This window comes from Nothoprocta perdicaria, unplaced genomic scaffold, assembly GCF_003342845.1.
Source record: "Nothoprocta perdicaria isolate Ctin4 unplaced genomic scaffold, notPer1 scaffold_181, whole genome shotgun sequence".
NCBI classification, from domain to species: Eukaryota; Metazoa; Chordata; class Aves; order Tinamiformes; family Tinamidae; genus Nothoprocta; species Nothoprocta perdicaria.
In genome coordinates, this window is record NW_020454994.1 from 511,967 (window position 1) to 524,577 (window position 12,611).

The 12,611-nt window shown below is 39.4% G+C and overlaps 1 protein-coding gene across 1 annotated transcript in view; it reads left to right on the top strand.

The window, feature by feature from the left end:
- The window catches only part of KIF16B (kinesin family member 16B), a 113,381-nt gene extending 103,562 nt beyond the window's left edge, over positions 1 to 9,819 (top strand). Inside the window, exon 26 of the mRNA XM_026036600.1 lies at positions 8,585 to 9,819. Coding sequence (XP_025892385.1) covers positions 8,585 to 8,743 — 159 coding nt within the window. The 3' untranslated portion in view covers positions 8,744 to 9,819. The remainder of the gene's footprint in view (positions 1 to 8,584) is intronic.
- Positions 9,820 to 12,611: the final 2,792 nt, after the last annotated feature.

The window sequence follows — 12,611 nt, forward strand, 5'->3', positions numbered from 1 at the left end:
CAGTTGAGGAATGGGGCTGTGATGTGAACACAGAACATAGATCTTCCCACAAAGAGAAAAGGACTTCTGGATGTGGGAGAGCCGGGAGTATCAAATAAAGGAAAGCTGTATCAAAGATAATTATCTGAATTAGCCATAGTTGGTTTGCAGCAAATGCCTTTCACAACCTCTAGTTACTATTTAAAAAGAATTTTAAACAAAAATAACAGCTACTCGTAAGAACACTGAAATCTTGACTTGAGTAGAAGCAGTTAAAACAATAAAACCAAATAGCAATTAGCTATTTGAGAGCGATTTCCCGTGCTGGGTTCATGGCCTTCCGTGCATCCCGAGGGCTGCCCCAGGCACCTGGCCTTCCTCCTCGGAATGGAAGCCCTCTAAGAGCTGTAGCAGCTCTCAATGATTAAGGATTTTATCTCGTTTTTGGTGGCGCTGCTTTGTGTGCAAGGTCCTGTTGGCCTCAAAAAGTGAACAYGTTACATTAGTTTTACTTATTGCTTACATTTGCTAGTACAAGTAGAAATTGGGATTTTGCATACATCAGCAGTTGATCCCATACCAGTAAAACGTTACTTTGATTAAATGCCATAGAGTCTCAGCCAAGCCCTCAGCAAACGCACGACACTACACTCTCGTAATAGGAGAAAAAGGGGATAGCTTATAAGAAGTAAAAGCCTGGTATTATTTCAAAAAGAGGTTTGTTTGAGTTATATTCCAATAGGCTACTCAGCATGAAAGGAAGGGTAAGTGTAAGCAGCCCCTTGATCCAATTTCCCGAGCCTCATTTGCTCATTGAACATCAAGCTCTGAACCCTGGCTTGAGTTTGCTTGTGTGTCTTTCATGTGGCCCCTTTGCCATAATGTTGAAGTTTCCTTTTTCATTGTGTAACCTCAGATCTTTACCTCAAAAACCACTTCTTCCGTGATCTTGATTTTTCTCTCAATTACAAATTAAGAATTACAGAGGATGTGCAGTTCAGATGGTTTTAAACTTATCTATCTTTATCTTCTCTATCTAGATGTCTATCTTTATCTAAAGACTTTAGAATATCAGAAAAATAAAAAGGTATGCTTATGCTGGTTTAATAAGTTTAGAATATGTGACAGCATATAGTTTGAACTCATGGTTCTGCTGCACACCGTAATGTTTTGCTGTCAGTTCAAAACAAATTCTTCAACATCCCCCTACAAATCAAGTCTTGTAGTTGTGCATCTCTATAGGTCTCCAGTAATGGCTCTGTACATTCAGATGTGAGTAGATGAGTGAAGAGCGTTCAGCCAAGGACACCGAGTGCAGCTCAGTGCTATCCCTTTTGCAAACAGGCCTATCAGTCATCTCCCAGCATTTGATTTCACCAAAGGAGGTTGAGGGAGATGCATGTCAAGCACTTTGGTAGCTGCTTGCCAGAGCAACTGCAGCAGATGACACGCTGTCATTGCCGGCCCAGGGATGCGTGGAAAATTCAATTCTTTTGTTGTTCTTTCTACATAGGCTTTGACAGGACTTGTTTTGACTTGTGCTCTGGAGAAAAGATTGATTTCCTTAACTAGTCAGGTCTGTTTGGATCTTTTCTAATATGGCCATTTACTTCCAGAAGAAGACTCACACTGATAGAGCGACTGTAAATCATACTTTTTGCTGGCTTTTTTCTTTTCCCACCAGTCTACAATTCAGTTTTCATTGGAGCTACTTAAAGTCAATGAATATAAGCTTTTAACATGCAGACATTGTAAGAAATATTAAGTCCTGTGGATTTTAAATGAATATCAGGCAGAATAAGGTTGTAATTTGGGATGTAGACTGACTTCAGAAGTTAATTCAATTGATGCAGCATAATAGTAATTCAACATAATGTGCTCATGCCATTAGACTTGCACAGAAAAATGCTCTAAATAGCTATAATGAATAGTTTGGATTTTGAAAACCGAGGAGAGCAATTTCACCTTGAATCATAGCTGGCATCTCTCAGAATGCTTGTATGTTAGAAAAATTCAAAGAGGTGTATGAATTCAAGTAAATTTCAATAGCACYTCGGGTAAAATTAAATTTTAGTGCCACTCGAGCACTTTTGAAGATGTAGTGTAATGCTGTCACCTCTGTAGCTATTGAGAAAACCATAAACCTGATTCAAGGAATTTGCAATACAGCATGCATAAAAAGGCAGGGAGATTTTCCCAAAGGGTCTAAGAATATACACCCTGTGTTTCTAATGGAATTCAATTTCTTGAGGAGCTTGAAGCTTTCTAAGTCACAGAGGTACCTCTAAGCATATCCAAAGGAGTGTGTGTGTGTATAGCAGTCCTGCCTGTCTCTCAGCTTTGGATTAAGTCCACCACAAATACAAATTGCTGCAGCATTGGTGACACTGCAGTGACTGAAAGCAGCCAAGAACAGAGACTTCCACACTTCGGTTTTGTGACCTCAGCTGCAAAGGCAGGTAAAGGCTCAATTCTTTGCTGTAGAAATAAAATCATACTTATGTGGATTCTGTACTTAAATTCATGTTAACACTTGGAAGCAGTAGGGGTAAATCCCTTCAGTAACAAAAGAGCTAAGCTACATTTTTTGGTGGGAGCTTTCAGTCTAATGCTTTTCTATCCAGTTCCTGAGCAGGTTGGCTCTAGCAAGTTAAGAGTTCACATTGGCAAGATGGCTTTGCCATCCTCTTGCTATTTTTGCTTAGAGAAACCCATAAATACTTAGTCTTAGGAGACTTTGCCAACCTACTGCACAGGCAGCTGAGCCCTGCTGCTGAGCCCATCCTGCAGCACATACTCTGTTCCCAAAAAGTCTCATCTGCTTCTTTCCCAGCAAGTCTTGTTCTGACACTTGAGAGTTTTCTTTCCCTCATTAATAATAGCACATTCATGCCCTCAAAGTCTGACAGTGAGGAATTTGCCAGCTTTGGCACTAAAAGCTTAGCTTATGTGTGCTCCAGGAGAGCTGCTTGTATGTGGTTCCATGTAGAGCTTGTTCTGGAGGGGAGTTGTTGGTGTGCGTGCGTTGGAGCTGTGTAGTTTTAAGGCATGCAAATATAGGATAAGGTGATAGCGACTGTGAAGTTCTTGATTTTAGTGACGGCTGGGAATTACCTGTAAACAGTCTTGCCTCTGATTAGGCCTAATCAACGTGAACAGGAAGGGTTTGATTAAAAAGAATCATTCCTTTATTCTTTGCTCGTATAATGTGAAGCCAGTTAATCCAGCCCTGACACTAATTAACATCTGCCAATATGAAGCAGACGACCCTTCCTTTTAAATTACAACTAGTACAGTTGTACCTTGCCATTTGCAAGCATGGGCAGGTCTTTCCTTATCCTCCTTAAGAAATTCTTGTGCCTCCACAGGTATGTGTGAGATAAATACATTTCTGAGGCATTTATTGCCTCTGACTCTCTAAGGTACACAACTTTGACAATGTCTGTCTAATACTGGATTTTTGTTTGTTTTCTTTTGATTGATTGTTTCTTTTATAAGATGAATACAGCCCTCTGGTCTTTCTGCAGGAGATACTGACCCRGGTGATCACATCATATCCTTAGAACCTTTCTCCTTGGGTATTTCACAGAAATAAGATCCTCKTAGCACAATGTAGTCTCCCAGGCACCAAGTCTTTTTCTCCTCTTTACAAAATCACGGCTGCACATAAGGACCTAAGGGTGTGTGCAGGAGGTAACTGTGTACAGATACAGAGGTGGCATTAGCTACCTCCTGAGGGACCTGGAATATAACTCGACGCGTCGAATATCATAATCTGTCATGTTCAGGGATTTTACTCAGAACTACTTTGGGATACCTATCGAGGGGTGGGGGAAAAGAACTGGAAACTCATGCTTTCTTTAAAAGAGAAAAAAAAATAAAGAAAAAAAAGCAAGAGAAGTTCAAAATATGCTTGATCTAGCTGTACCTGGTGAGTGGAGAGGGAATCTAATTCGAGTGGTTGGAGGTGAGGACTTGACCCAAAGACCGTGTGTGGTTCCCCATTCTTGGAGGTTGTTCCTCACTCTTGATGCTGATAATCCTTTCCTCCGTAGTGGTTAGTGATGGGCTCCATGTCCAGAATGCTGAGCTTGCAGTCCTTGGGCTCCGTGCTCCCACCGGATTCCCTTGTTCCACTCGCTCTATATGGTACCACAGCAACCTTCCCTTTATGGAGGATTAGTTCCCTTYGAATTTTGCCAGTGTGAAGAACAAAAAGACCGTTGGAAGAAGCAGAATTGATGAGAAGTTTGCATCCTCTCTTTGTTGGGAAAGCATGAGACCTTTTCTCTTCAGATTTGATATACAGGATCACCCCAGACTGGGCTCTTGGCCAACCTGAAGTCTCTGTGAGACACCACCTCCTGTCAGAGTGTCACTTAAACTTGTTTTTTCTTTCTTTTTGCCTCAGCAGAGGCTGTTGTTAGTGATGAGAGCTGGCATTCATCCAGTGTTTCCTATCTGCAAACCACCCTGGAAGTTGTATTTTTGAAGACACTATGGAATGAACTAAAATAGAGAAAGTTGGCTAGTTTGGGAAAGAACCCCCAGATACTAATTTCCCTTTGTGTAGATCTAACAATATATTTTGAAGAGACAGAGGCAGGAGATGCCCTGTGATCTCTGGAGTTTCAGTGGGCTCCCTTTGCATGCGTTATCTTTCAAGAAATTCCTTATTTCTGTGAAAAGCTAGAAGTATGTGCTTTTCTGAGGCTAGATTCTTCCTCAGGAATATCTTATTTTGCAAATATTCCCTTTGAAATCAGGGGGACTAATTGCAGCATAATGTGGTTTTGCTTTTTGTTTTCAGAGCCAGGGAATATATTTCACTCTGTCTTATTTATTTATTTATTTTGCAATCAAATTCCCATCCCATAGAAAACAGCTGTTGATACCTGCATGTGCTTTGCTCTATGAATAATTCAAATCAAGATTTGATTTAAAGCTTGCGGCGTTTAACGCCAGTCAACGGAATAATTATGTGATTGGTGCTGAGGGAAACCAGCATATATATTAAAGGAAGTGAGGAGCCAATGCTAAAAGTTAGATGAGCAAATTAATTATTGCTGCCTCTGGTGACATTCAGTGACCTTGTGGCAAAGTTTGTGACTGTCAGACTGATGTGTGGGTGTTAAAAGGCAGAAGGGGAGAAGAGCTAATTTCTAAAATTAGGTAATTTCTATTTCTAAATATTTCTAAATATTTCTATTAGCTAATTTCTAAAATACCCAAAACCTTGCAGGTTGCTCTCGGTAGAACTTGTGGCACTTTCAGCTCCTTCAAATATAAGTGCACATTATTTACTATGCCAGTTGTGAAATGTTATATTTAAAGATTTTTAASTACTACCTTTTTAAATGAAATTACTAGAAACAGTGGAAGGGGAGAGAGTGCCCAGAAAGTTTCTTCATTTTCTCGAAGTACCAGCTTTGATGAGTTTTTAAGCAAACCAAAGTTTAATGAAAAATCCAATTCTTACTAAGCTGTGCTATTGGTCTCTGAGGCTGTCACTGTTTGTAATAGATTATGGGAACAATGTCATTGAACTGGATTCCCCTTTAATATGTCACAGTTGAAAGGATGATAAAAAAAAAATCACATTCCAGAGAGCTTTTTGATTGTAATAACTTTAATAACTTTAAATTAAGTTATGGATTTATGTTAAAATGGCTGAAATTATGAGGTCCCTACATCACAAAGTACTGCAAAAATCATTAAAATGACTTTGCTGGGCTGATGGATTACGGATGAGATGAACACTGGCCTATTGCTAAAAAAGTGAACCCCATTAAAATAATAATTTTAATAACTTTTTAAATGGTTACCATTCAGCCAGTTAGATAATAAAGAAAAAAAGAAAAGGGGAGGAAGTGAAGAAAATGTTTTGAACCTTACCAAGCTTTCTCTGGTCTTATTTCATTTCCAAGTACTTACAATGTAAAGTTAAAACTTGCAGGTATTGCTGTCATAGATTTAAAGTTAAAGGCCATAAGGGTTATGATGCGTGCCAGGAACTAAGAAACGTTGTCTTTTCTATTTTGGAGATAGTTTTAAGAAATTTTAACCTGGTGTTCGATCTTCCAAAGCTTTCTACGTGCCAGGTCCATTCCCTTCCATGAACTGGTCTTCCTGAATGTGTATTTAGACTGAGTAATTAACTCTGTCAGCTTTCAACTTAGCAGTTTTATATTCCTGTTACAATGTCAGGGTTATATGTCCTCATATTAAGACATCTACAGATGTATAATTAGGCTTTTTTTTCCAGCAAACCAGCTAATTGTGATGGTTTGAACACTAGTGATAAAGTGAAATTCAGAMGGGCATTTTGAAGACTAAATAAGTTGAAATAGTTTACTAGACTAAATAAGTTGAAACAGATTACTATAGTTTTGAAAGGCTAACGAAGAGAAACAAGTAATAAAGAGATGTCTTTGCATGTATTTGTGGCATGTATTTGTGTCCCTTCTAGATCTCCACGGAAGTTTCCTCTTTGCCATCTCCTGCACGTGGTGTTGATGTTCTCCAGCCCCTCTCCTTGCTTGCTGAGATTCCCATTCCCTGTCCAGCCCATTTTGTTGGAGCAGCAGCTTCTCGACGTGAAGGGCACGTCGGCCCTGTGCTGAAGCATCAGCATTGCCTGCAAGGGCAAATGCAGATATTTGATTTAAAGCAGGGCTGATTTGCCCAGAGATGCTGATGAAGAGCACATAATGGCAAGCCATATGGCTGGAAGCCTTCACGCAAACTGGATTTCATCAAAAAGTGGTAGATCTGATTGTTGCCATTTTCCCAAATATCTCTATCACGTTCAGAGAATCTGTAGTGTTTGCTGGGCAACTCCTGCTCACTTTTGGGACAGTAATTACACCTGCTGTTCCTAGTGCTGCCGTGTCAGATAAGTATATGCTTATAGCAGAGGGATATTTTGTGCTGCCATTAGGGCTATCATGCAAAAACCCATGAATAATGGCTCTACAGGAGAGACTTGACAGACAATTATCTGGCTGTACATACCAAGGTGAATGCAATTGGTCTTGTAATGTCTCTGGCGAGAAATTTTGGTGCCTTTGAGCCTTCAGTTGCCATAAAGTGAAATTACTGCAGTAACTTTTCAGTACAGTGCTAAAACTCTTTAACAGTTTGCTATGTTTTGCATTTCATTTTTGACCATATTCATCCTTCAGGCATTACTGGATTGGGACTTTTTTAAAGGACCCTGCTTTGTGGACTAATTATGACAAATGTTGACATGACAGCTGTTGCTTGCTTGAAATTACCTCTTAGTCTGTTGGAATTCATCTTGAAGGCATTTTTGTAATGATTTTTTTTCCATGAACATTAATAAAACCTGTGGGAGATCTGAATAAAAAAGAAAATCCACCAGTCCTGCCAAGAGGATGGCTTATGTGCCAGCTGCCTTTTTGTTGTTGTTATCCTGCTTTCTGTGATATTAATACAGCCRGCTTCCAAGGCACTTAAATATATAACAGGTTGTTATATTATGGAAAATCTCTCCTTGGGAAGAGTCATTTATAGGACTTGCTTCCTGAAAAAAAAAAACTTTCACGATCCAAAAGTTGCTGCATTCAACTGAACCTCATGTTCTTCATAGGATATTGCAGTGGTTTATCTTGTAGATATATCTGCCCCTGAATCCAACATCAATGTGTAGTTTCTGGAGTTACCTTTCTTCTGTCTGGTCTGTGACAGAGCAGAGGGCTTTATTCCTGTATTCTAGATGAGATTTCCCTTGTAGCTATTTGGGTGACATCTGGTAATTTTTTAGTACCTGCCTTATCAATGTTTCATCTACTCTGTTTCATTCAAAAGTTGTAAACATAGCTAATTAAATCATGTGAAATGTTGGTAATAATTCTACACATACATGAAGGAAATCCTGTCAGTTTTTCCTAAACTAACTTTGTGTTAATGTAGGGCTGTCACAGTTTCTCTACAGATGGATGCAAGATGCACAGCAGCTGGTGAATATTAGCTTTGGGAAACTGGAATGCCTGTTTTGAGATGGACTTTTGAGAGTTTGGAGGGCAGTCCAGAGAAAAGAGAGCCTTAAGAGAGTCCTGCGGTAATAGTGAAGTTGCTCCAAGTTTGTGTGGATGGCCTTGATCAAAACAAAGCCCTTACCATGTAGTGGTTATTGAGCCTCAATGAGGACAAAATTTCTGTAGTCTTCCTCTGGCACCCAGAATTAGGGAAATTCCTGCCGAACAGRTTAAGGTTTGCACCTGATACAGTATTTGGTAATGCCAGGTTGTGGTATTGGTAGGACATGGCTAGAAGAAATGAGTTTGCATGAGTATAAAACCAATTACTCATCTTTGTTGGGAAATAAGTGGGAAGTATTTCCTTYCTGGTTTGCTAGGAGGGAAGAAAGTAGGAAATGTTTCCTTTCTATTTTGCCTTTATGATGGTAATACAGACATTTCAGGAGACTTATTTCATAGATGGGCTTAACGCTACTGATTATTTTGAGCACTTTTTATTCTCTATGGAGATCTTTTTCTTATTCTGTTCGTTTAATTCGTCGAAGTGATCGTACCCAATGCAATCAAGAAAATCTGATGCCATTTTGCATTTATCCCCCCAGAAATACCTCCGGAGCTTTTTCTCTGCAATGCTGAGTTCTCCGTCCTCTCCCCTGCACCTCGACAAGGTGGGGCTGACCCTGTCCAAGCACACCATTTGTGAGTTCTCCTCCTTCTTCAGGAAAGGTGTTTTTGACTATAGCAGTCATGGGACCAGCTAACTTTTGTGCCAGGTGAGAGGAGCCCAGCGCGGTGCCTTCCCTGTGGTGGGAGAGGAAAGCAGAGGGAGAAGAAAAGGCARCTTCACCCACGCCTGCAAACTCTCATCAGGACTTCTCCGCTCGAGGACACATGTGCCCTGACACTGCTCTGCTCTCTACCAGTTCTTYGCTTAGTGCCTGCATTTTACTGGCATGGGATGTACGGACTTTATTTTTGGTTTGTGCTGTTAATAATGTACAAAACTTCAGACTCGTAGGCTCGTTAGTGGGAGCCCTTCCTTTCCACTTGCTCAGACAATTCGCTGTGATCGTGCAAGAGCAGCTCCTGTTTCCTGGGCCTTTCAGTTCCTCTGCACACTGTTCCTTGAAGAATATTGCAATTTTGTAACCTTATAACATCCTGGATGGCATTTAAGCTCATGCTCCATGGTTTTTTTTCTTTTTTTTCTCCCTGGAGATAAATTTTATCTATTTGACTGTATAGTTTTCCTCAGAATTAAAGGGCCGCAGTGACTTGATTGTTTACAAAATATGTACAAACAGAAAGAATATAATTTAAATCCTGTAAAAGTCTTCCACACGTGATTCTTTTGAAGCAGAATGAAACACTTCCCGTTAATTAAACAGTAAAGGAAGCAATAGTTACTGCAGAATGCAGTCAGTGTCTTTTCATGTGTTCTAATTACTTAGAATGTAACTGGATACTGTGCCCTGTACAGAGCTCAGAGCTATGCAATAGCCTAATGCAAAGTGCTATATATATATATATGTATGTATGTATGTTTTGGGTTTTTTTTTTTTGAAATATATCTTCTTCACAACAGCGGAACACTGTAATGCCTGAGTTTTACCTGCATCATTTAAAATTTACAGGATTTTACTAACACTATGTTAAAATTACTCAGGACTCATTCATAATTGCACATGTATATACAGATAGAACTSATTTTGTATCACTGTGGATCCAAAAGAAATATACACTGTGACTGGAATTGGGTACATGTACATGTTTATGTATAATTGGTTGTATAAAAATCAGAATCAAGCAACTTTCGGGTATTAAAAAGCATAATGAAGTGTGGGTTTTGTGTGCCGTTTGTGGGGAATATTAAGCATCGTCTGTGAGTTGCCCTCACTTGGCCCTGGTAGGTCTTAATAATCAGACTATTTCCTGTTATTGAGGATGATTATTAAAACCTTACCTGACAGCAGTGATAATACTTTTGACATATACATGGCATACATTATAGGGACAGTAATGATTTTTCATATAATGTGATAAGTAAAGACATTTGGTTTCAATTRAAAAGCTAAGCCTGATGGACTAAGAATTTCAAATTTAAAAGAGGGGAAAAAAAGTTATTACAATGATTTTTCTCTTATTTTGGGGAGTATTTTGGTGATTTTGATGTGAATCCCTCCATACGTGTCCATGCATAGGGGCAGAAATTGGCCATGGTATTGCTGGTCTGCATATCAGCATGGGAGCTCTGCCCCTAAATCTCACTTCAAAGCCAGAAGATCTTTCCATTCTCTCCACACTGTTGGCCTGCTCCCCCTTCCTTCCATCCCACCACAATGCAGCATGATGAAGAATTAACATGAAAGAGTTCAAAAAAGGAGTTTTGCTTGACTTTCTCCACAGCATTATATCCTTCATGCCGCTTCTATGAAAGCACCTGGCAGGCCAGAAAAATGGCAGGCAGCTTTTGGTGCTGCGCAGAACCAATTTCTGCAAATTTCCTAGCTGGAAAAGGAACCTAAGCGGTGCCAAGCCTTTAGCCAAGAGCTTTCCCAGGGCGAGCACAGCAGAACCTGGCAAGGGAACCTGTTGTGCTCCACGGAAAACATTGTGCCCCGTGGGTGAGCGTGCCCAGCTCCTAGGGGGAAGCCACATGCTTCGTGTCGCTTTGCATTTGGAGAACTTGTTTTGAAACAGCCCAGCTGGTCAGAGGGTTAAGCACGAATGAAAACCAGAATATCTGTATTTTTCCCATGAATTCAAAACATGGCTAGTACGGGGTTCTTGCCCACAGTCTGAATTTCAGAGAGGACCAGGTGCTCTGGTGGTATAAATCTACCAATAAGGTGGCTAATTTATGCTGGCTGGTTTGTCTGGCCTGCAGCGTTATTGCTAATAACAAAGTAAAGGCTGATTAATTACTCCATTTAAAATGTCATCAAGTTTAAAGCTACAGAAATACAAGTGTAAGCAGGCAATTAGGACCACAACCCCAAACTACCAGCTTTTCTCACCTTCTTACCATGTATCATTCAAAGAAATCCAGAGTTTCATCAATGAATACAAGCTAAGGCTAGACTAAGAGAATTATTTTGTAATAGTATCTGTAAGAACGTGCTGGTTATTTATAGCCTGCAGTCTTTAAACCCAGACTGTGTCTTCATAAGAGGCTGTCAATAGACGTTGAGGTGCATGTTGAAATTATTACCCATCTGCTATAAGTCCAAACTACCTTCCTGTAAAAAGTTCTACTGCCATTGCAGTTCTCCATGAATTTTATTTTCAAAGTATTATCAGCTGCAAAAAATGTAATGAAAGAGTCAAGGACTGCTACTTTTTTTTGTTTGTTTTGTTTTGTTTTTGTAGAGTCTCTATAATTAAGCTTCTGAGATTTACATCGGCAAAATCCTTAGGTAAATGCTTAACTTCTGCATTGGGACTATGCATCTTCTAGACTAAATGCATGTTTAATTGCTTTACAGAACTGGGGCCGTGGTTCTTACCTTTGTAACTGCAGTTGTGCCTCCATTTGATGCATCAGACCATTTGGTTTTTATCTTTGCTGACTCTATACCAGTTTTTCACCAACAGGGATGCAGACTTTGCCATTTGCTGTCCAGAGAAGCTTTGTCTTTATCTCATATCTTCTGTGATAAAGCTTGTAATTTTACCTGCTGTCAACTTTCTTCCTTATCTTTTACCGAACCCCAGAATTGTAGGAGATAAATTATTTCAGCTTCCCCAAGCTTCTTGTCTTTCAATTAGTCCAGCCCTGTGGTTCTTTTCTCTCTATTTCATTGGACCTGAAAATATATATGATTTTTGATAAGCCAAATTTTGTTGCCTTCTAACCACATCATGGGACATTGCATAGGGTCCTTCACAGAAGAGTTTTTCTGAGCAATTAAGACCTCTGGAGTTGCAGTGGGCCCTAAGATCCCATTAAAAGACTGAATTCCTAGTGTATCCTCTTGGCACAACTACAAGTTAATTTTTGATGTACCCCTTTCCACCACTTTTTTATTGTTAGTTGTTGACTACAGAACACAATGCTTTTGTACAGAATGCTGCTGTAGACACACTTTTTCATAAATGATTATTTTCTTCTTAAAATAATGACAATAAAGTCAATGAGAAAAAAGGAAAAAGCAGCTAGGAAAAATGATCCGCTTTTTGTGTTCATAKAAGCAATAGAAGTTGTCCAATTGGACAAAAATATCAGATCAGAAAAATCATATATATTCTCTTGTCTTCTAGAGGTTTAATTTTTTTTCAAGCTTTAAGGGGAAAAAATGTTTTCTAAAGGGATCTCATTAATGTTCGATAAAATGGAGGAAAGCTTTTTGGAACAGTGGATTTTGTCTCCGGTGCATAAAAAGTCTTGGCAGCAAAAAAAAAAAAAAAAAAGAAAAAAAAAAAAAAGAAAATGCTGTGGGCAGTCAGGAAGTCCTGTTCTTTATTTCCATTTTCTTATAATTTTTCTTTTCATAAATACCCTCGTTTTTCTCCCCTGTCATGCTGACAGCTGAGGAAGTGTCAACTCCCTGTAGTCTGGCTTGTGTGTTCAGGCAGAGTTTAAACAGWATTTTGTTGTTGTTTTTAAGAAATTGGTGTTGAATTCTTAAA